The following is a 21,908-nucleotide window of genomic DNA, read 5'->3' as shown; positions in this document are numbered from 1 at the left end:
TTAGTAATTTAATACTGATTACGTGGAAAGGATGATTGCTCTTGGGCAATCTAGAACAAGTGGTCATAGTTTTAGGATAAGGGGTGGCAGATTTAGAACCGAGATGAGGAGAAATTAATTCTTCCAATGGGTAGTAGGTTTGTGGAATTCACTAGCCCAGAGCATGGTGGATGCCAACATTCAGTTAATTTAAGGAAGAGGTAAACAGATTTTTAATTAGTAAGGGTTTGAAGGACGATGATGAATGGGGCTGTAAAGTGGAGTTGAGGCTAAGATGAGATCAGCCATGGTCGTACTAAATGGTGGAGCAGGTTCAAGGAGCTATATTGTCTGCTGTTCCTCCTAGTTCTTATGTTACATTTTGAGTAAAAATATTTCTCTTCATCTCAATCCAAAGTGATTTCCCCCTTATTTTGAAATTGTGTCCCCTGGTGCTAAACTCCTCAATCATGGGAAACATCTGCTTCTACCCTGCCTATCCCTTTAATTATTTTGTACAATTCAATAAAATCACCTCTAGAGAATACAGGCCCAGTTTCCCCAATTTCTTTTCATAGGACAGTCCCGCCATCCCAGGAGCGTGTGAGGTGAACTTTTGTTGCACTCCCTCTATAGCAATAATATCCTTCCGAAGATAAGGGAACCAAAACTGCAGCCTAACCAAGGTTCTAATCAGTTGAAGCAAGACTTTACTCCTCCAGTACTTAATCCTTCTTGCGATAGAAACCAACATATCATTAGCCTTCTTAATTGCCTGCTACACTTGCATGTTAGCCTACAGTGATGTATTGACGAGAATGGCCATATCTTTTTGTACATCTACCCTTTCTAATCTCTTTCCATTTAAGAAGTACCTTACACATTTGTTCCTCCTACCATAAATTCCCTACAATGCAGAAAGAGGACATTTGACTCACCCGGTCTGTGCCAACTCTCTGAAAGTATATCCCACCCAGGCCCCTCCACTCTGCCATCCCCCCATAACCCTGCAACATTTAGCACGGTCTTGACCTGCACATCTTTGCTCTATGAGGGGAAACTGGAGTACCTGGAGGAAACCCACACAAGACACTGGAAGAACGTGCAAACTTCACATAGACTTGTCACCCAAGGCCAGAATTGAGCCCAGGTTCCTGGCGCTGTGAGACAGCAGTAGCCATCATGACACCCTTAACAAAGTAGATAACCTCCCATTTTTCTACATTATATTTCATCTGGCATGTTCTTGCCCATTTATTATGTCTGTCCAAATCCTCTCGAAGCTGTTTGCATCTTCTTCAACACACATTCCCACCGAGTTTGGTGTCATTAACAAACTTGGAAATGTTTTGGTCTCCATAACCAAATCGTAGAGTCCAAGTACTGATCTCTCCAGTGCCTCAGTCACAGCCTGTCAATGCAAGAATGACCAATTTTTTCCCTTTTTGACCAATCATTAATCCATACCAGTATATTACCTCTTTTTCCACGTGCTTTTATTTTACTAACCAACCTCCTGTGGGGAACTTCATCAAAAGTCTTCTGAAAGTCCAAATTTACTACATTCATTGACTATCAGTTCAATCAGTGACATCCTGAATAAAACTCCCAACAGGTTTGTCAAACATGATTTCCTGCTCATAACTCAACGTTTTGCTGAATCGGATCATCATCCAAATGTCCACTAATAATTGATTCTAACATTTTTTCCTACTACTCGTGTAAAGATTTACAGGTCTGTAGTTCCCTATTTTCTCTCCACCTTTTTAAATAGTACAGAGACACTTGCTACCTTACAATCTGCAGGAACCATTCCATTAGATTTTAGAGTGTAACCAGTGCATCTACATCTTTCAACACTGGGGTGCAGATCTTCAAGTCCCAGGGACTTATCAACCCTCGGTCCCGTTAATTTCTCCAGTAGAGCCGCCTTATTAACACAGATTCCATTTAATTACTCATTCTCCCAAGTGCCTTGGATCTCTAATTCTGGGAGATATTTCATATCTTCCTCAGTGAAGACAGGTACAAGCAATCATTTAGCTTCTGTGCTATTTCTCTGTTTCCATTACAAATTCTCCTGATTCTGTCTGAAATAGACTCATATTTGTGTTAGCTGAACATTTCCTTTTAACGTAGCTATTGTAGCTTGTGCAGTGCATTTTTGTTTTTTGATTTGATTTATTATTGTCACGTGTATTAGCATACAGTGAAAAGTATTGTTTCTTGTGCGTTATACAGACAAAGCATACCGTTCATTGAGAAGAAAACGAGAGTGTGCAGAATGTAGCATTACAGTCATAGCTAGGGTGTAGAGAAAGATCAATTTAATACAAGGTAGGTCCATTCAGAAGTTTGGCAACAGGGAAGAAGCTGTTCTTGAGTCAGTTGGTGTGTGATCTCAGAGTTTTGTATCATTTTTCTGACAGAAGAAGGTGGAAGAGAGAATGTCCGGAGTGTGTGGGGCCCTTAATTATGTTGGCTGCTATGCCGAGGCAGTGAGAAGTGTAAACAGTCAATGGATGGGAGACAAGTTTGCATGATGGATTGGGCGACATTCATGATCTTTTGTAGTTCCTTGCAGTCTTGGGTAAAGCAGGAGCCATACCAAGCTGTGATACAACCAGAAAGAATGCTTTTTATGGTGCCTCTGTAAAGTTGGTGAAAGTCATAGCTGACATGCCACATTTCCTTAGCCTTCTGAGAAAGTAGAGGTATTGGTGGGTTTTCTTAACTATAATGTTAGTGTGGGGAGATGAAGACAGGTTGTTGGTGATCAAATCAAATATTCTAAACTTCTTATTGAAAACAGATAATGTTTTTGCCTCAACTGCTTTCTGTGATAGTGAATTCCACAGGCCCACCACACTCTGGATGAAGAAATTAACTATCACAATGCAGCTGTTATATGTCAAATAGTTTCTCCTTTTGTGTCAACGGTAACTTGCTCTGTTCCAGCTGTGGCGTCTTCTTATTCAGCATGTACTTGCTACGCATAGCTGCATGGGTTTAAATTGCCACCTTCTCTTGACCCTTTTTGGCTAGCTTTATGGTCAGCTCTGCAAATTTGACTTGGGGTCAGTTTTTGTTTGAATAAAGCCCCCGTGAAGCATCTCAAGTCATTTCACTTCATTAAAGGTGCTAAATAAATGTAAGTTAGTGGCTGTGTTTGTGGTGCCTCAAGTATTTTGGAATGTTATTCCTACTTTGAATATTAAGGCACCCAGTATGTCGCATTGTTTTCTGTGTTTTATATTGGATAACATTGATATTGTTTGTACTTGTTTAAACAGCTTCAAAACTAGCAGCGTTTCAATTTTTATATTGAGGTGAGTTCATATTAGCTTCTATATAAAATTTCAAGCATAAACAGGTAAGTATCAAAGGTTAAATAATGCTGCTAATAAGGCACTGGTTATTCAATTTTTAGTTTACTGGCGAGGTGAACTTTTTTTTTCTCCAAAAACAGAAAAGTCTTTTTGGAGAATAGGAAAACATAGCCTTCAATGGTCAAGTACATCTGCCAAAGAAAATAGAACAAAGTTGATCAGAAATTATCTTTTACCCTTGTGATGCTTGCTGAAAAATGAATTCATATAAGTAGTTGCATATATGATAAAAGTGCATTCCTGCTGTGAACTGTGAACTCACATATTTGAAAGTTCTGAGATCTATTTGTGATGTGATTATATTTAAAATATGCAGAGAGTGCAGGAATGTGGAGCTTTTGGATGCTGTCCTTTCAGTGTTGGAATCAGATTTTGAATGCAGCCCTGACTGACGTTTTCTTTTGAACAGCTTTAATGTTCCTTGAAATTCTTCAAATTGAGCGTTTGGATTTGTCAAAGCAGCAATCGATGTGGGAAATGAAAATGCACATTGTTGGATTTTAGCAGGGTATTATTGGGCTGGTATAGGGACTTATTTGTCATGTAATCTATGTTACATGTGGTTGCACTTTTATCACTGTGTCCACTGTCTGTATATGTACCATTCTGTACCACCATCAGTCTTAATTTAAACAAACTAAATAACAATTAATAAATGCTCTGTTGTACTAATTACAGGACACTAATCAGCAGGAACCAAGTGGTGTATTTGTGGTAGGCTCATAAGTTTGACCTTTTTTGGTGGAAAGCTATCCAATTCAGGAATTTCTAATTAATGCCTGTTCTTGTAAGACTGGCAGTGTATGAGACTGTTGCTTTGTATGAATACATAATTGTTAGCTAATTTGAAGCAAAAATGTTCAGCTGTATTTTGCCAGTAATCGACATGCAGTGCATCATAAGTGATGAAAAATAGGAAATAAAGCTGCACAGAAAATATCTTTGTTTTATTTTGCCACATGCAAGTGTTCCATACTTTATTTTTGCCTTGCATACATCAAGTAAAAAAGTTAAAATTTTACATGGGTAAGGATTGGGTAGGCACAGGAATTTCAAAGGTGGAAGGCTGAAGACTTCGGCAAACTTTTGAAGGCCAAGAGATAACAAGGTGAAAGTAAGATTGAGAAAAAATGCAAAATAATTAGTCTTTCGAAGTGAGGAGAGCATGGGACCAGATGTAAAATTGATAGAAGAATAAAAAGTGTTCTAGGACTAAGATGAAGAATTTCCTCACTTGATTCTGGAATTCTCTGCCCCCAGAAGACTGAATGCTCAGTATATTTAAGACTGAGATTGTTCGATATTTGGATAATAAGGGGATTGAAGGATATGGGAATAGAGCAGGGAAGCAGATGATCAGCCATGGCCTATTTAACAGCAAGTAAACTCAAGGGGTTGTATACCTTAGTGCTGTTTTCATTTCTTGCATTTGTAAACGATGGCGAATAGCTGGATATGTATGAAAAGAGGATTTGCCAAGTAGGGTGAGGCAAGGACTTAGAGGAATTTTAAAACCAGTTACAAAGTCTAGGCATTGATTAGACAAGGCAGTTAGAACCAATGTAGCTAGTACAGGACAGAGTTGTGTGCTGTGTTTTGTGCAGCATAGGACCTAGGTTACACTGCCGTCTGAACATTGGAGAAAGCATTAATCAACCAAGATGTAAGGCCGGAATTAATTGCAATATATCCTATGTAGAGCTGTTTGCTCCAAATTTTTCAGGGTAACAAATGCAAATCTGCTGCTTTATAATTCTTGTGGGTGTTTGGTTTAAATTTCTCAGCAGGTGGCTGTTGGTGAAGGGACCAGTGACTGGTGACCTGCTAATTGGAAATGCGCATTGGGCCCGCCAAAACCAGTGGCGAGAAGATGAGTTCTTTCTTCTGGTATACAATCCTTTATTTGAACCCCTTCTGGTAAAGGGCTGTACGACTGAAAGGTTAATTTGTCTGTTCTCTCCATAGACACTGACTGGCCCAATGCACATCTCCAGCGTTTTCTGGGTTTGTCTTGATTTCAGCACTTGCAGTTCCTTTTGCTTTTTAAATCTGCCACCTGACTCCTTTTTAATCACCTGAGGTTAGATTGTAAAACAGATGCCGCAATACTTGCATTTTCTTTCTTTCGCAGCTCGGCCATCACGTCCTGTTTAAATCAGGTATATCAGAGCTTGGCCAATCTGATTCGTTGGTCTGATCAAGTAATCTTGGAAGGTGTGAATCTAGATGACAAGGAAAGGGTCATGGCGATGATCAAGGCAGTGCTTGATGGAGTAAAGGTACGTACAAAAATCTGGACAATCTGAACCTGTGGTCTACTTTCCAAAATTGCCTTTCGTTGAGCTGTGGGAATGGGATGCTAGGTGGAAGAACAAGTTGTTGTTTTTCTTGTCCTTTACCATTTGAATCTGCATGCCACAAAACATCTTGGCCAGATAATTCCCAGACTTCCTCTTCAAATTTGCTTCATTCTTGACTCTGTATTTCTCAGTGAAGAAACACTTGATTCCAGATCAGCAGCATCCACAACAGCAGGACCGAGATTGGTTGTCCTCTGTATAAATTGTGGACAAAGCCCTTCCACTTTCATATCTTCCATTGGCAAGTTTATTTGATGTAATTTGAAATAAAAAATTTGTTACTTATATAAATATCAAACAGCACATCTTTAGTAGAAAGGAAATAGTAAGATTTTCTACTTAACCCAAATTTACAATATGCCAAGGGATTGCATGTTTCCCCTTGATAATATTTGCTTTCCAGTCATAGGTTACTGAGTAGATTTTGCTGACTTTTCAATTCATTGTGTACTTAAATTGTTACAGGCAAATTATTTTAAAATTATGTTGTTGAATTCCAACATGTTGAATGTGCCCTTTTTTTTGAAAATGTGAATGGACTCTGATCCACAAAGTGAACCGACTAAATTTTTAAGACAACAATGGACAAGTGAATGTCAGCATGAATTTCAACCCACTGGAAAGTGTCTTAGTATGAGATATGTTAATTGGCATTCCTGATTATGTAGATGCTAAAACAGCAAAATACTGCAGATGCTGGAACCTGAAACAGAGAATGCTAGGAAAACTCAGCAGGTCTGACAACATTTGTAGGAAGCGAAAATGGAGTTAATGTTTAGAATCCATTTGACTCTTCATTGGAACTAAAAGAGAGAAAGTGGGTTGGATATCGTACTGTGCTGTTGGGTAAATTCCACTTTTCGTCGCTGAATTTGAAAATCTAACAAATGTGATAAAGCTTGAAAATTGCAATTTGCAAAATGAAATGCTGATGAAGTGTACTGATATTATGTTTGAAGCAGAGGAAGCACTTTGTTTCCATGCTGTCATGCTGTCCCACACACATGGCTAAATAATGAGACCATAATAGGAACAGGAGTAGGTTATTTGGCCGCATGAGTCAGCTCTGCCATTCTATAGGATCGTGGCTGATCCAGCATTCCTCACATCCATTTTCCTTCCATTTCTTGTAACCCTTGATTCTCGTGATAGAGGAGGCACTAAAAATACAGCAACAGGTGTGCACCGAAAATGTTATCAAAATTTTAGAGTATAGTTTGGAATTATGATGTAGACTAACTTGGCAAATCACAAAGGAAGAAAACCATTGATCATGTTTGTGTTTGGTGTAGCGTTACATTTGGGTCCCCACTCCTTCCAGTGTTGTGATTTTGGCATTGCTTATATAGTAGAAAACTATTCGGCTGCTGACATGTGTAAATCTTGCTTCTTTGCTTTGAGGTTCCTGTGCAAATTTCCACCTGAATTTAGCAACCAAATGAGCCAAAGTTTAGCACATTAGCCTGCTACCTATTGATTAGATTCCTCCTGAGTATCTTGATTTTTATGTATTTTGAAAATCCATAATGCTCTAATAGTTAGCTTATGAAATAATCAATTGTACTCCTGAAGGACAGCGTCGATCTCCACTTGACAAGGCAAAGCTTGATCAGAGATGGTCCAAGGGAGGTCATGCCTGACAAATTTGATTGAATTTTTTTGAGGTCGTGACCAGGTGTGTAGAAAAGGATAGTGCAGTTGATTTGATTAATATGGATTTCAGCAAAGCCTTTGACAAGGTCCCACATAGGAGACTTATACAGAAGATAAATTCACATGGGATACAAGGTAATTTGATAAAGTGGATTCAAAATTGGCTCAGTTGAAGGAGACAGAGAGTGATGACAGCAGGCTGCTTTAGTGACCAGAAGCCAGTGTCCAGTGGTGTACCACAGGGATCTATGTTGGGCCCCCTATTATTCATCATTTGTATAAATTACATTGATGACTATGTGGGGGTTAGGATTAGAAAATTTGTGGATGACAACAGATTAGAGTGTGATTAACAGTGAGGCGGAGTGTCTTGGGCTACAAGAATATATAGACGGTTGGGCAGATAAAAGGCAGGTGGAATTTAACCCTGAGAAGTGTGAGGTGATGCATTTTGGAAGGAGTAATTTTATAAGAAAATACTCAGTAAATGAAAGAACACTCGTAAATTCTGTGGAACAAAGGGACCTTGGCATGTTTGTCCACAGATCTCTGAAGGCAGAAGGACATGTTAGCTGGGTGGTGAAAAAGGCATGTGGGACACTTGCCTTTATCTATCGAAGCGTAGATTACAAAAACAGGGAAGTCATGTTAGAGTTGTATAGAACTTTGGTGAGGCCACAGCTAGAGTACTGTGTAGTTCTGGTCGCCGCATTATGGGAAGGATGTGATTGCACTGGAGGGGGTGCAGAGGAGATTCACCAAGATGCTGCCTAGGATGGAACATTTGAGTGGTTGTGTACTTAGGTTATTTTCATTGGAACAGAGAAGACTGAGGGGGTGATCTGATCGAGGTGTACAAGATTATGAGAGACGTGGACATAGTGGATAAGGAACATCTGTTTCCCTTAGTTGAAGGATCAGCCACAAGGAGACATAGGTTCAAGGGGCAGGGCAGAAGGTTTTAGCGGGTGAGAGAAAAAACCTTTTTACCCAGAGGGCGATGGCAGTCTGGAATGTGCTGCCTGGGAGGGCTGTAGAGACGAGTTGCCTTACATCCATTAAAAAGTATCCTGATGCACACTTGCCACGTTACAGCTTTCAGGGCTATGGGCCAAATACTGGCAGATGGAATTAGGTGGGATTTCAGGTGTTTCTTATGTATAGTGCAGACTCGATGGGCTAAAGGGCCTCTTTTGCACTGTGGGGTTCTACGAAACTATGCTCTGCTTGCTTTTATGTAGGAGCTTGTGAAACTGACAATAGAGAAACAAGAACAGCCGTCCCCAACCACTCCTGTGAAACCCAGCCAGCCAGCATCTAAAACTGACAGGTAAGAATTATTTCCCTCCATAAACAATTCAAGGTAGGTAGATAAATAATAGGTCAAATCTTTACTTGATCTATAGTTTTAATTAGAAAGTCTGTTTCAAAGATGTTTTTCAAAAATACTCTGCAACATTCCTCTGCTTTAGAACTATGTCATATGTAATGGAGGATGCTAATCTTGCTTGTCACAAATATAATATTGAAGGTATTTTTGATCTTTACAAGGTGTGTATTTCCTTGAATTCTACAAAAATATTTTTGTGGATTTTTCTGTCTCCTTTGGCAGATGGTTTAGATGGTAATCATTAATTTCCCTGAATCATCACATGTAGGTCAGACTTTGTACGCGTAGTTAATTTCCAGATCTGATGGGCATCAGTGGTTTTTACAGTCGTGTTTTTGGTGCTTGCTTGTAGATTACCAGACTAATTAATTTTGGGTTCAAATGCAAAAGGATCCAAATCCACAATCCAGAGCTATGTCAACTCCTAGACTACAGCACCCATCATAGTGGGTGGCTTTTATCTAATTACTTTAATCTGAGTTTGAATCTTGCAGTACAACAGAGCTTCCACTGACTGACAGGGAGAAGGAAATTCTGACTAAAACTACTCCAATGACAAGATCACTGGAGATACTTCCAGACTCTGTGGATGGAGAATGTGCTCCACCAAAACCACCACTGCCTGGTATTCGCATCATAGAACACAGGTAATGGATTAAAGGGACAATCCCTCCTAATGTTTTATATGATAATTTCCTCAATGAGAAGCTCATTCTTTAAGATGAAGGGTGTCTAAGGAAGCAGTCAATTAAATTAATGAATAATAGCTAAATGCCTTTCATCATAAATGCCTGTTCCTCTAGCTTACCTTGATATTGTAATGATGTATCCCTTGTGACATTACCCACAGTATGTTGTTTTACAATGATGAGACTGTTGGAGCAACAAACAAAAGCCCAGCAAGAAAGACCCATCTGTGACTTACTATGGAAGTGCGGGGTGACAATAGGGGTGGTTAAAGGAAGTTTATAATGTTGTGAAGATTAGTGTTCAGAGGATAAGGGAGAGTTTTAGATACCAGTAAAGGGGGACCAAAACTTTGATTAAAAGGGAAAAATATAGAATGAGAATAAATCAGCCAGGAATATAAATGCAGAATTGTAAGAGTTTTCACATGTATATAAAAAGGAGGGTAGCTGTATTGGTCTCTTAGAGACAGACAGAAGAAATTATCATGGAAATTGAAGAAATGGCAAACATGTCAAATGTGTCTTTTGTGTCTGCCTTCATGTTGAAAGAAATAATGAGTGTCCAAGAGGCTAATAAGTGAGAAACTTAAAGTAATTATCAGCAGAGGAAAAGTCTTAGAGAAATTTAAGCGACTTAAAAACTGTAAAATTCCCAAGGCCTGACAGCCTACATCCTAAATGAGGCAGCGATGTTGGATACTCTGATCATGATTTTCCAACACTTCCTAGATTTTATAACAGTCCTTGGGGTTTTCAAGTTAACAAATGCAATTCTGCTATTCAAAAAAGGAGGACGAGAGAAAACAAGAAACTACAGGACAGTTAGTTAGCCTGACATCATTTGTGAAGGGAAAATGCTGGAATCTTTATTCAGGAAGCTATAACAATGCACTTAAATAACATTTGGAAGTTTGAGGTTATTCACTTAGTCAGAAAGACATGAAACTTCCATATGTTGATCAGAGTTGGGTGCACTTGTTCGGGGAACACAGATTAGCATACAGGTGCAACAAGCAAATAGCATGATTATGCCTTTAGTATTATATATGTGCATATTATTGCATGTTTCAGGCTGCAGCTCATACTGCAGGTGGGAAGTGAGCCAGTTGCTGGACATTGTGTATGCCTGTTTTTGGAAGTAGTCAGTACACCACCTGCACAGATTTGAAGGCTTCTTTCTCAGTACCTTTTTTTAGATAATCTGTTCAGTCCTATGGTATTTTATGTTTGTAGATCGATTTGCAGTATTTAAAGAAGGCTAACAGACGCTCTTCAAACTTCTTTTAAAATAAAGCTAATCCTCTGCAATTAATCTGTTGTGATTTAAGATGTTATTGGTGTCAGACTAGGATGTTTTTATTTCCAGTTGACAATTTGTTTTTACTGTATTGTTAAATCTACATGAATTTGTTTGCAATACAGAAAATTGCATCTTTAATCACTATTCTTTGCCCTACAGCAGTAATATTTCTCCAATTTTACCACCCCTACCGCCTAAAAAGAGGCAGTCTGCACCTTCCCCAACCAGAGTGGCAGTGGTGCCTCCCATGAGTCGAGCTGCCAGTGGTTCCAGTTTACCTAATACCAAACAGGTATGGAGAAGTCTTTTTTGGTTTGTGTGCTTGAAGAATAAATCAGACAGGATAAATAGATTGACTAAATTGTGCACACTATTACTGAATAAACATTAACATTCAGCAGCTGGCAGTGTACTAATTTATGTTGGTTATGGACAGAGCCATAAATATGTTATGCTATCTGATTCTCCTGTTGAAGCTGTATCATGTCCATTAGAGTCCCAATCTTTGCAAGATGAGTAGAAACATAAGTAGAAATTACTTCTCCTGACTCTAAAATAAAATTTATAAGGATGATTGACAAATTAAAGATGATCTTTCTCCTCATATCTCTGGTGATGCCATGTATAGCAATAAAAGATGCAAGTGTATTTGCCAAAGCCAGCTTTCCAGTGAGTGTTCGAACTACCTAATTTCAGTAGTTAATTATTTCACCAATTCTGAAGGTGCCAATATAGAACATATTTGATATTTTTTATCAGCTCACCGTTTCAGTGCTGTGAAATGTTAAAGGGTATTAAATCCACAAAGAGTAATAACGGAAATGGGAAAACTGTGTTTAGTTGGAGAGATGTGAGATATAGAATTCTTTTTCACTGAAATGGAAAAAGCTGAGAAAAAAAATTTAAAAATTGATAGTGAATAGGGGGCTCAATGTTTCCCTTGAGTGGGGAGTCAGGTGATGAGGGGCCATTGATTCAAATTGTCACAGTGGAGGAAAACCTTTGAATTTAGAATTTTAGAATTTGGAAGCCGTACAATGCAGAAGAAGGCTATTTGACCCATTGATGCAATTCCATCCAGGTACTGTCCCTGTAACGCCATGTATTTACCCTGTTAATCCCCCTGACACTAAGGGACAATTTGCATAGTCAATCAACCTAACCTGCACATCTTTGGACTGTGGGAGAAGACCGGAGCATGTGTTGGAAACCCATGCAGACACAGGAGAATGCGCAAACTCCACACAGGCAGGGACCCAAGGCTAGAACTGAACCCAGGTCTCTGGTGCTGAGAGGCTGCAGTGTTAACACCTTTTAATAGAGCATCACAGAGCATGGCACACCACAGAAAGTGATTGTGTCAAAATACCATTATAGTTTTTAAAGGGATCAGTGCAGACAGGCTTGGCTGAATAGAAACTAGGATCAGGAGTAGGCCACTCAGCCCTTTGAGCCTGCTCTGTTCAGTGTGCTCATGGTTGATCCTTGTTTTCAACACCATAATCCTGTTTTCTTCCCAAATGGCAGAATCCTGTGCTGCAAATTTCAATGGTTCTATTTTGATAATGGGAAACCAATATCTCCCAGTAATAAGTTTGGAAAAACAAATTAGGTGAATAGCTGTAATTACCAGACAATAGCAGTGTTGCTGTAAAACCGTATGTCTAGTTCTGATATAAAGGCACTAGTATTACCCGGCACAGTTGGTATGTTGTATTCTGTAATATATTTTTAATTAAACGATATCAGATGCAAAAAAATGTTAGTCTGTTCGCTGTTCACGTCTTAAGCTTTTCTTTTGGTATGGAATAAAATCTAAATTCTTTCATTGCATTACAGGTGTGTTCATTTATCTTGTGTAAATTTTTCCATGTGCCCATGGAAGCAAATTATCTCTCTTGCATCACAGTTTCTTTATATAACAAAAAATTGTAAAACACTCAAAAGGTCAAGATGTTTGAAAATTAATTGCTGTCTTACATTTAGGACTTTGAAGGTTTGGAGTGTTGTCTGCAAAGGCGGCTGTCTGGTGGCAGCCACTCCTTTGGTGGTGAATCGCCAAGGGTATCTCCCTGCAACAGCATGGGAAAGCTAAGCAAATCAGATGAACAGCTATCCTCATTAGAAAATGACAGTGGGCAATGTTCACAGAACACAAGTTGTGAAACACTCGGTAAGACATTATTTGAAAAATCGCTGCACTAAATTGATATTTTGTTGTAATATCATTCATGCTTGCCCTTTTACCTTTTCCAGTATATTTTCTACCATTTGAAAGGAATGATTCCCACCCTTGTGAATCCCTAGCCATGCACTAATCCCCAGTCACCTGATATGTTTAAGGGTTTCTGGCATAGTTGCTTTTAAACTGACAGTTTGCAGGTAAATTGAAAGGAGTTCATGATGGCTATCATTTTTCACGTATCTTGCCATTCACACTCCTTGGAGAAATACTGGGAGTGACACGGTGGCACAGTGGTTAGCACTGTTGTCTGACAGCGGCACGGACCCGGGTTCCGTTCCCAACTTGAGTCACTGTCTATGTGGAACCTGCACTTTCTTCCCACGCCTGCGGGAGTTACATCCAGGCGTTCAGGTTTCCTCCCACAGTCCAGAAGATGTGCTGGTTAGGTGCATTGGCCATGCTAAATTCTCTGTGTACCTGAACAGCACCAGAGCGTGGCGACTGGGGAATTTTCATTGCAGTGTTAATGTGAACTTACTTGTGACACTAATAAATAAACTTTAAAACTTTAAATACTTGATACTTGCAGTGACCTATGTAACATGCATTCAGAGTTGATTTTGTTGAGAATAAATCAGCAGAAACTGTTTCTGGTAGCAACTGATCGGTTACAAAAAAAACAAGTTTAAGGTAGATTGTCTTTGGCTCTTTTGCCAATGTGAAACAATGGCCACTACCAACTGTAATGAATGATCAGACATTTGTTGCTGTTGTGCATTGAAACTCTTCAGGAGTCCTGACCTGTACACATGAATAGTAATTGCCTGGGAATTTTAAACTTCAGTTGCACAGATTTTGCTGCCTGGGTTGCTTTGAAATTGTCTCGGACACTGCCCTTGATGTCGGAGATAATTGACTGTTGCACACTGGTATTGGCCTCCTGTTAAGTTTTGGCATGGATCAGTGAGCAACAGTGAAGCCCGTCCTACTTAGTCTCACACATCCCACCTCCACCCAGCTACCCACCATCACGTTCCTTCCTGTGCTGTTTCAGTCTGTGATTCTTCTAAGATTGTGATAGAGGCAGATGTCAGCTGACTCCCCAGCCCTGACAATGTTGATAAGTAGCAAAATGGACAAGAACCTGATTACAAGCGTGAAAACTTGGGTATAATGGTTAAAGGAACTTTTTCAGACTGATAGAAGGTGGACAGTGGTGTTCCACGGGGATTGTTTTTTTAGACCACTATTCTACACCATTTACGTTGACTATTTGTAATCTGAAACAGATGTACATTTCCCATGTGCAGATGACACCAAATTTAGTGTAAAGTGAACTCTGAGACAAAATACATTAGTAAACTTGCAGAATGGGTGTATAAATGCCAAATTAACATTAATTATAGACAAGTGTGAAGTGCATTTTGGTGGAAGTAACACATTGGACAAGCAAAAAAAGAATATAAATTGGCTATGGGAGTAAAGGGATCCAGGGATGCAGATTTCCAGTTTTTACAAATAGCAACGCAGGTTAGCCAGCCTTCTAAAAATGCAAATACAGCACTGATGTTCATTTTGAAAGGAATCAAATTGAAAAGTGGAAAACCTATGTTAAACTTCTAAAGAAACTTGATTAGACCATACTTGAAGACCAGAAGTCTGCACAGGACCCTAAGATGCAAAAAGAATTTACAAGGATAATACCAGAACTAAAAGGTTCTTCTACCAAAAATGTTGGATAGGCTATGGCTCGTTTCTCCAGAAAAGGGAAGGCTTAATAGAGGTCATTAAAATTATCGAAATTTGAAAAGGCAGATGCTAAATATTTCCACGTGTGGAGGGTGGAATCCAAACCCAGAGTCAATAAGTTTGTGCATCATCAATAAATCCAATAAAGAATTTAGGAGAAGCCCCTTTAAACAAGGAATGATTAGAATATGGAACTTACTATTTCAAGAAGTAGGTGAGGCAAACAGTATAGATGCACTTATCCAAAGCTAGCTAAGCACACGAGTGAGAAAGGAATAGAAGTCTATGTTTTAGGGTTAGGTGGAGTGTAGAGATTTGTGGGAAACATAAGCACTGAATTAGACCATTGGACCAGTGTTTGTCGTGGTGTTAATTCGATGGAAAGTGCATTCATAGAATCGCTACAGTGCAGAAGGAGGCCATTCAGCCCATCGAGTCTGCACTGACAACAATCCTACCCTGACCCTATTCATGTAACCCCATATCGTTACCCTGCTAATCCCCATGACACTAAAGGACAATTTAGCATAGCCAATCCACCTAATCCGCACAATTTTGAGCCATGGGAGGAAACCAGAGTACCCGGGGGAAACGCATGCAGACAGTGACCCGAGGCTGGATTTGAAGCCGGGTCCCTGGTGCTGTGAGAAAGCAGTGCTAACCACTGTGCAGCCCAACAAGTAGGCTTACATTAACATGGCAATGAAGTTGCTGTGAAAATCCCCTAGTCGCCACACTCCGGCACCAGGTGTCACTCCTATGGTGTATTAACTAGAATTTTGTAAAATAAGTAAAGTGGCACAATAAATGATTGAAATGGTGACACATTCACTCTTGGATAACAATTGATGTGTTCAAGCACTTCTTTGAAAATGGTCTGTTGACCAAGGCTTGCTTTGGCCAGTATTGATCCATATTTGGTCAACAAGTAGACACTGTTCAAGTATGATGAGCTATGTCTGTAATTCTTTCCAAGAATGAACAAATCTATCTCTAAGTAAGACAAATGTGGTTTAACAAGAGAAACCTTTGCACCGGAAAGAGCAAACCATGTAGAAAATTAGAGTTTTGATTGTTTGAACAGTCAAAAGGCTTTCTATTTTTAATTAATCTTGCTGTCAAGTCAGTCATTTACTCCAGAGTAATACTTTTTTCTAAGTTAAAAGGTAGTTGTGTGTCTGACTGCATTTCACTCCTATAGATTTTTTTTGCTTGCCAGATAATCCAGAAAGCTATGACCCCGATTATGATTTCCTGCATCAGGACCTTTCAACTGTTGATCAGATTCCTCAGCACATTTCTGGCATGCTAAGTCCACTTCCAGAGTCAGCAGTAGAATCCGGTTCACCTCTTCCTGGGCAGACATTTCCATCGCCGCTTTGTAATTCACAACTACTGCCTGACTGGAGGCAGGTGCCACAAACTGGTGTTCCACAAACTGGTGTTCCACCTCTGCAGATGCCGCCAGCATTACCAGAGAAGAAGCGTCGCAGTGCAGCTTCTTCAGATTCAGGATGCAGAGCCTCATATGAAAGGCTTCCATCGCAGTACGATAATATCTCTGAGGAGGAAATGCCGAATTCTGTGCCAGTTCAGCTTCCTCCATTTGCTGTGGTGTCACCCAGGCAGCAAGGAATTCCATCAATTCCAGCTGGATTCCCAGACATTGATGTTTCTGAATTGGCTGGAGTACCTGAGAAACCACCACCACTTCCAGAAAAAAAGAAAAGGCAAAGTGAGTATTTACTTTTGCAACCATTTTTGTGATGTAATTGTTTTGTTAAACATAACATTTTATTCTATATTGAATATGTGATGTATAGTTAACATTATTCTATACTTCAGGCTTTTATGCTTTCCAAGAGTTACCGCGTCATTTGGTCTTTAGCGACAATATGCTTTAATATGTGATGTACATCCTATAATATTCCTTTAATTATCATCTGAATTGTTGCCATTACTGCCACCCCCATTAATGGACATATAACTGAGTGTTATAGAACTAAAATACCTAATTGTAAATATGAGCCAAATTTGGAACGATGAAACTATCATTGTACTCCAGGAGGTTTTTTTTCACTGCTCAAGTCCATAGAATATGTATTGTTTAATCTAGCAAAATACTTTTCAGAAACTTTGGTAATGCCATTGAATGTAAATATTTGATATCTCAGTAATAGCATAATACAGTAAAATGCTTTCTGTCAACTGGTATTATGTTAGCCTGCCATGGTAGAGCAGCAACATCCTGTATTCAGAGACTACTGTCACATGACTAAAGTCTAACAAGTACGTTACTGCATTCGCTCCAGTTGGCTGTGGCAGTGAAAATCTTGGTGTAATTAATAGCATTCAACAGGAACACTTGTAAAATTTAAATCAAATTCTGAAGATTGTATATGTTAGATATCTTGGGAGTGTATTCTAAGGTGTAGCTCTAAAACATGATGCATATTAGTCACAGATTGTTACCTGGATCTCAAAGGTCTGCTGTCTGCACAATTTGTCCATTGTTTTATCTTGTAAGAGGAGTCATAAGAACATAAGAAATAGGAGCAGGAGTAGGCCTTCGAGCCTGCCCCGCCATTCAGTAAGATCATGGCTGATCTGTCGTGGCTCAGTCCCACTTTCCCGCCTTCTCCCCATAACCCTTAATCCCCTTGCCTATCAAAAACCTATCTACCCACGTCTTAAATATATTTAGCGAGGCAGCCTCCACCACTTCAACGGGCAGAGAATTCCAGAGATTCACCACCCTTTGAGTGAAGAAGTTCCTCCTCAACTCCATTCTAAACTGCGCCCCCCCCCCCCCCCCCCCTTATCTTGAGGCTGTGCCCTCTAGTCCTACTGTCCTTTGAGCGGGAAGAGCCTCTCCACCTCTATCCTATCCATCCCATTCACCATCTTATACGTCTCAATGAGATCTCCCCTCATTCTTCTAAACTCTAACGAGTACAAGCCTAGTTTATTCAGCCTCTCCCCATAGTTCAACCCCCTCAACTCCGGTATCAGCCTAGTAAACCTCCTCTGCACTCCCTCCAAGACCAAAATATCCTTGCGTAAGTGCGGCGACCAAAACTGCACGCAGTGCTCCAGCTGCGGCCTCACCAGTGCCCTGTACAGTTGCAGCAAGACCTCCCTACTTTTATATTCAATCCCCCTCGCTATGAAGGCCAGCATCCCATTCGCCTTCCTGACCACCTGCAGGCTGGGTTTTTGCGCCTCATGCACAAGGACCCCGAGGTCCCTCTGCACCGTCGCATGCTGCAGTTTTTCGCCATGTAAGTAATAGTCCTTCCTACCATTATTCCTACCAAAGTGGACAACTTCACACTTGCCAACATTAAATTCCAGTTCCTGGCCCATTCGCCCAGCCTATCTAGATCCCTCTGCAGACTTTCCACACCCTCCGCACAATTTACCGTTCCACCAATCTTGGTGTCATCAGCAAATTTTGACACCCTACACTCAGCTCCCTCCTCCAGATCATCTATATAAATGGTAAATAGCTGAGGCACCGATCCCTGGGGCACTCCACTAGTCACCAACCGCCAATCCAAATAGCACCCATTGACCCCCACTCTCTGTCTCCTATTTGACAGCCAATCCCCTATCCACTCTAACACCCTACCCCCAACTCCATGCCCCCTAACCTTCTGTAACAACCTTTTGTGTGGCACCTTATCAAACGCCTTCTGAAAATCAAGAAACACCACATCTACTGGCTCTCCTCTATTCACTGCCCTAGACACATCCTCATAGAACTCCAATAAATTCGTCAGACACGACTTCCCCTTAACGAAACCGTGCTGCGTCTGCTCTATCAAACAATTCTCCTCAAGATGCCTCGCTATTTTCTCCTTGATTACGGATTTGAGCATTTTACCTACAACAGATGTTAAACTAACCGGCCTATAATTCCCTGCCTTTGTCTGTATGTTCAACAAAAACAGTTTGACTAGCAGTTTGACTTCCACAAGAAGAGGAAGCTACTGATTCATGGAACAGATATATGTTTCTTTCTGCCTGAGTTTTAACTTCTAACGTGAGATTATTTAGTAAATCAAGTGGTCAGTGATGGTCTTCCTCATCAAAGTATTTTTATAACTTGTGCATGAAGTAGGAAGCAAGTTGATGAGTGTTCAAAGGCTTGGCTACTGCTTTGCTCTTCTGTCCCAATTCATTCAAGTTAAAACTTAAATTATTTCCATTCTGATCACTTTTTAATTTCAAAGTTCTTCCAATTTTCCTTCCTAACAGCACTGGTTGTACCTACACCACTTGGGCTGCAGTGGTTTCAAGGACAGTTAGAGATGGGCAAGCCACCCACATCCCATGAAGGAATAAAATCACTTGCAACGATGCATTTTATCTCTAGAGACTAAATAATGACTCAGTGAGCATTTTTTGTCTGGCACAAAAATGGTGAGATTGGTCAGTTGAGATTGTTCCAGGCCTCTTTGGCTCTGCAGAAACTTTATAAATATATCAAATGTTTATATAAGTAGAGTTGGCTAACAAAGAACAGAGTATTATGCCTTGTTTCGTAAACTGCACTTCTACAAATTAGCAGGACTCGGAAGAGGGTTAAGGGATATAGATAGGTTGAGTGAGTGGGCAAATCAAATTGGCAGACAGAAAATTTGAACATGTCCAGTTTGGCAGCAAGAATAGAAATGCAGCATATTATTTAAGTAGAGAGAGATTGCAAAACTCTGCAGTGCAGATGTCCTGGTACATGAATCACAAAATGTTAGTATGCAGGTACAGCATACAGAATTAGTAAGGGAAAAGGAATGTTGGTGATCATTGCAAGGGGAATAGAGTATAAAAGTTGGGAAAGTTTGCTTCAATTGTGCAGGGTGTTGGTGAGACCACATCTAGAGTATTCTGCACAGTTTTGGTCTCCTTAAGAAATATAATTACACTTTGAGCAGTTCAAAGAGCATTTACTCAACTGTTTGAAGGGTTTATTTGCTGAGGAAAGGTTGGACAGGTTTGGCCTATACCCATTGGAGTTCAGCAGAAGGAGAGGAGATTGAAGCAAATAAGATCCTGAGGGTACTTGACAGGGTGGATGTTGAGAGAATGTTTCCCCTTATCAAGGCCATTAAGGGATTAAAAATAAGGGACCTGCCATTCAAAACTGATGAGGATTTTTTTTTTCCCTGAGGGTTGTTAGTTTGTGGAATTCTCTCCCCCAGAGAGTAGTGAAGTGGCAGGGTCATTGAATATTTTTAAGGCAGAATTGGATAAATTCCTGATTAACAAGGATATCAGAGAGTTGAGGTTGAGTCAAGGCCACAGTAAGATCAACTTTGATCTTATCGAATGACAGAGCAGGCCTGAAGGGCTGAATGGCTTACTCGCTCATTCATATGCCTGTATGCTTGTTCATATGAGAGTTGAAGTATTATGGATTTATGACTGAAACAGCACTTCCCTTATATCTCACCTCAAGTTTGTAAATCATTATTAATACTATGAATTAACATATTTTGTGAAAAATCTTTGAGCAACCACATGCTAAACTTTCTAACCGACAGGTTTCTTCCTTTCATTGTAGTTCTCATCACAATTTAGATGGATGGTGTTGTGTGTCATGTTCTAAGGCACCCATTTAGAGGACTGACAAGTGCATCTTGGATCAGAGCTAATGCCACAGTATGTCAGGTGCATTTAACCAACAGTTATAGTAACTAAATATGCTCTGCTCTAAGTTGAACCCTAGAAGAAATAATTTGCTTGTAGCCAAGATGAATAAACTTTTCTTTTCCCTTGAGTTTCCCTGCTAAATATTTCTTGAATATCTTGGGGAGACAATGCAGTAATAAGATTACTTACATTGTCTGTTTAAGCTTTTAAGTAACGGCAGACCTGGAGCATTTCCATGGAAGCATGTAGTTACCCCTGTCTTATCGCACGTTTAGCATTCCACAAACAAATCCATTGTGTGTGTTGTATTCCCTTTTTGAATATCTTTGCTATCTTCTAATCCAATTGGATGTCCCTCAGATCTAGGGAGTTTTGGAAAATTAAAACCAATACATCAACTATCTTACTCTGTGTTACTTTTAGGGCTCTAGGATGAAGTTCATCAGGACCCGATTCTTATTAGCTGCAACTTCAACAGTTTGCTCAGTACCACTTCTCCGTTGACTGTATTTTCCTGAGTTTCCCCCTTCTTGGTTTATAGCTACACCTGGAGTTGTTACTTGTATCTCTATAGTGAAGACTGATGTAAAATACCTGTACAATTCATCTGCCATCTCCTTGCTTTCCATTATCAATTATCCAGACTCACTTTCTATAGGACCAGTGCTCACTTTCTTGAAGTATTTATGAAGGTATTTATGAAACCTCTTACTATTTTTATATTTAAGGCCAATTTTCTCTCTCACTCTAATTTTTCCCTCCTTGTTAATCTTTTAGTTATCCCTTGCTATTCCTTGTATGCTGTCCAATCTTCTGAGCTGCCAACTGTCTTTGCACAGTTAATACTTTTTTAAAAGTTTGATATTGTCGTTAACCTTTCTAGCTAACGACAGATCCTTTGGACTTGATGACTGCAAAGTAATGTGATTAATTTTGTCAGTTCTTAAAATTTTCCTAAAGCTCATTATAAAGAGTGAGCATTGAAAAGCTCATGAGTGGGTGGATATACAAGTAGCTTAATGTGATTGAAATAACAGAGATAAATTAACAAAGTTGTAATTGCACAATTGCTGAGGCATGTTGGTTTAATTGATACTTTTGCTGCAATTCAGTTCCCTTACAGGGTCACACTTCAACTCCTTTCAGACAGTATTAATAGTCTTGGAAGATCTAAATATACATTGTTGAAATAAATATTCATATGTCTACAATGCCATAGACAAGTTTGCTCCGTCAAGGATTGGGGTTGTCACCAGGTTTATTTGTCAAATGACACTTCTTCCTGTTTTGATGTCCCTTTTATTAATCAGGGCATGTCAATGATTTTTGATTTAGCAATCAGTTCTGTTTTTGGAATGATTTCCCCATACTGAATAACTGATGGGAATTAGGAAGATGAAATGTAAAAGGTATTGAAGTTTATCTTAATGGAAAAAAAATAAAGGGAAGGTGGGCTAAATCAAGTAAAAATGAGAATTAACTCTAATTTTTATACTTCTTAAAGAAGCAAAAGTGCTTTAGTGAGAAGAATTTAAAATGTTTAATTTAAAATTATGCTT

The 21,908-nt window shown here is 39.6% G+C and overlaps 1 protein-coding gene across 12 annotated transcripts in view; it reads left to right on the top strand.

The window, feature by feature from the left end:
- Positions 1-21,908, top strand: part of rapgef1b (Rap guanine nucleotide exchange factor (GEF) 1b) — a 194,725-nt gene that overhangs the window by 85,799 nt on the left and 87,018 nt on the right. For 8 of the 12 annotated variants that reach the window (XM_080212342.1, XM_080212341.1, XM_080212338.1 and 5 more), the window contains exons 4-10: positions 4,047-4,082; positions 5,500-5,647; positions 8,623-8,711; positions 9,266-9,418; positions 10,920-11,052; positions 12,747-12,933; positions 15,914-16,429. In XM_080212342.1, coding sequence (XP_080068468.1) covers positions 4,047-4,082; positions 5,500-5,647; positions 8,623-8,711; positions 9,266-9,418; positions 10,920-11,052; positions 12,747-12,933; positions 15,914-16,429 — 1,262 coding nt within the window. The remainder of the gene's footprint in view (positions 1-4,046; positions 4,083-5,499; positions 5,648-8,622; positions 8,712-9,265; positions 9,419-10,919; positions 11,053-12,746; positions 12,934-15,913; positions 16,430-21,908) is intronic. The other 4 variants (XM_080212343.1, XM_080212337.1, XM_080212336.1 and 1 more) reach the window with 2 other exon arrangements.

The sequence above is a fragment of the Carcharhinus amblyrhynchos genome, chromosome 25, assembly GCF_965287045.1.
Source record: "Carcharhinus amblyrhynchos chromosome 25, sCarAmb.v2.hapA, whole genome shotgun sequence".
Lineage (NCBI taxonomy): Eukaryota > Metazoa > Chordata > Chondrichthyes > Carcharhiniformes > Carcharhinidae > Carcharhinus > Carcharhinus amblyrhynchos.
Note: the sequence above shows the minus strand (reverse complement) of the source record. Positions and strands in the feature narration are given on the sequence as shown.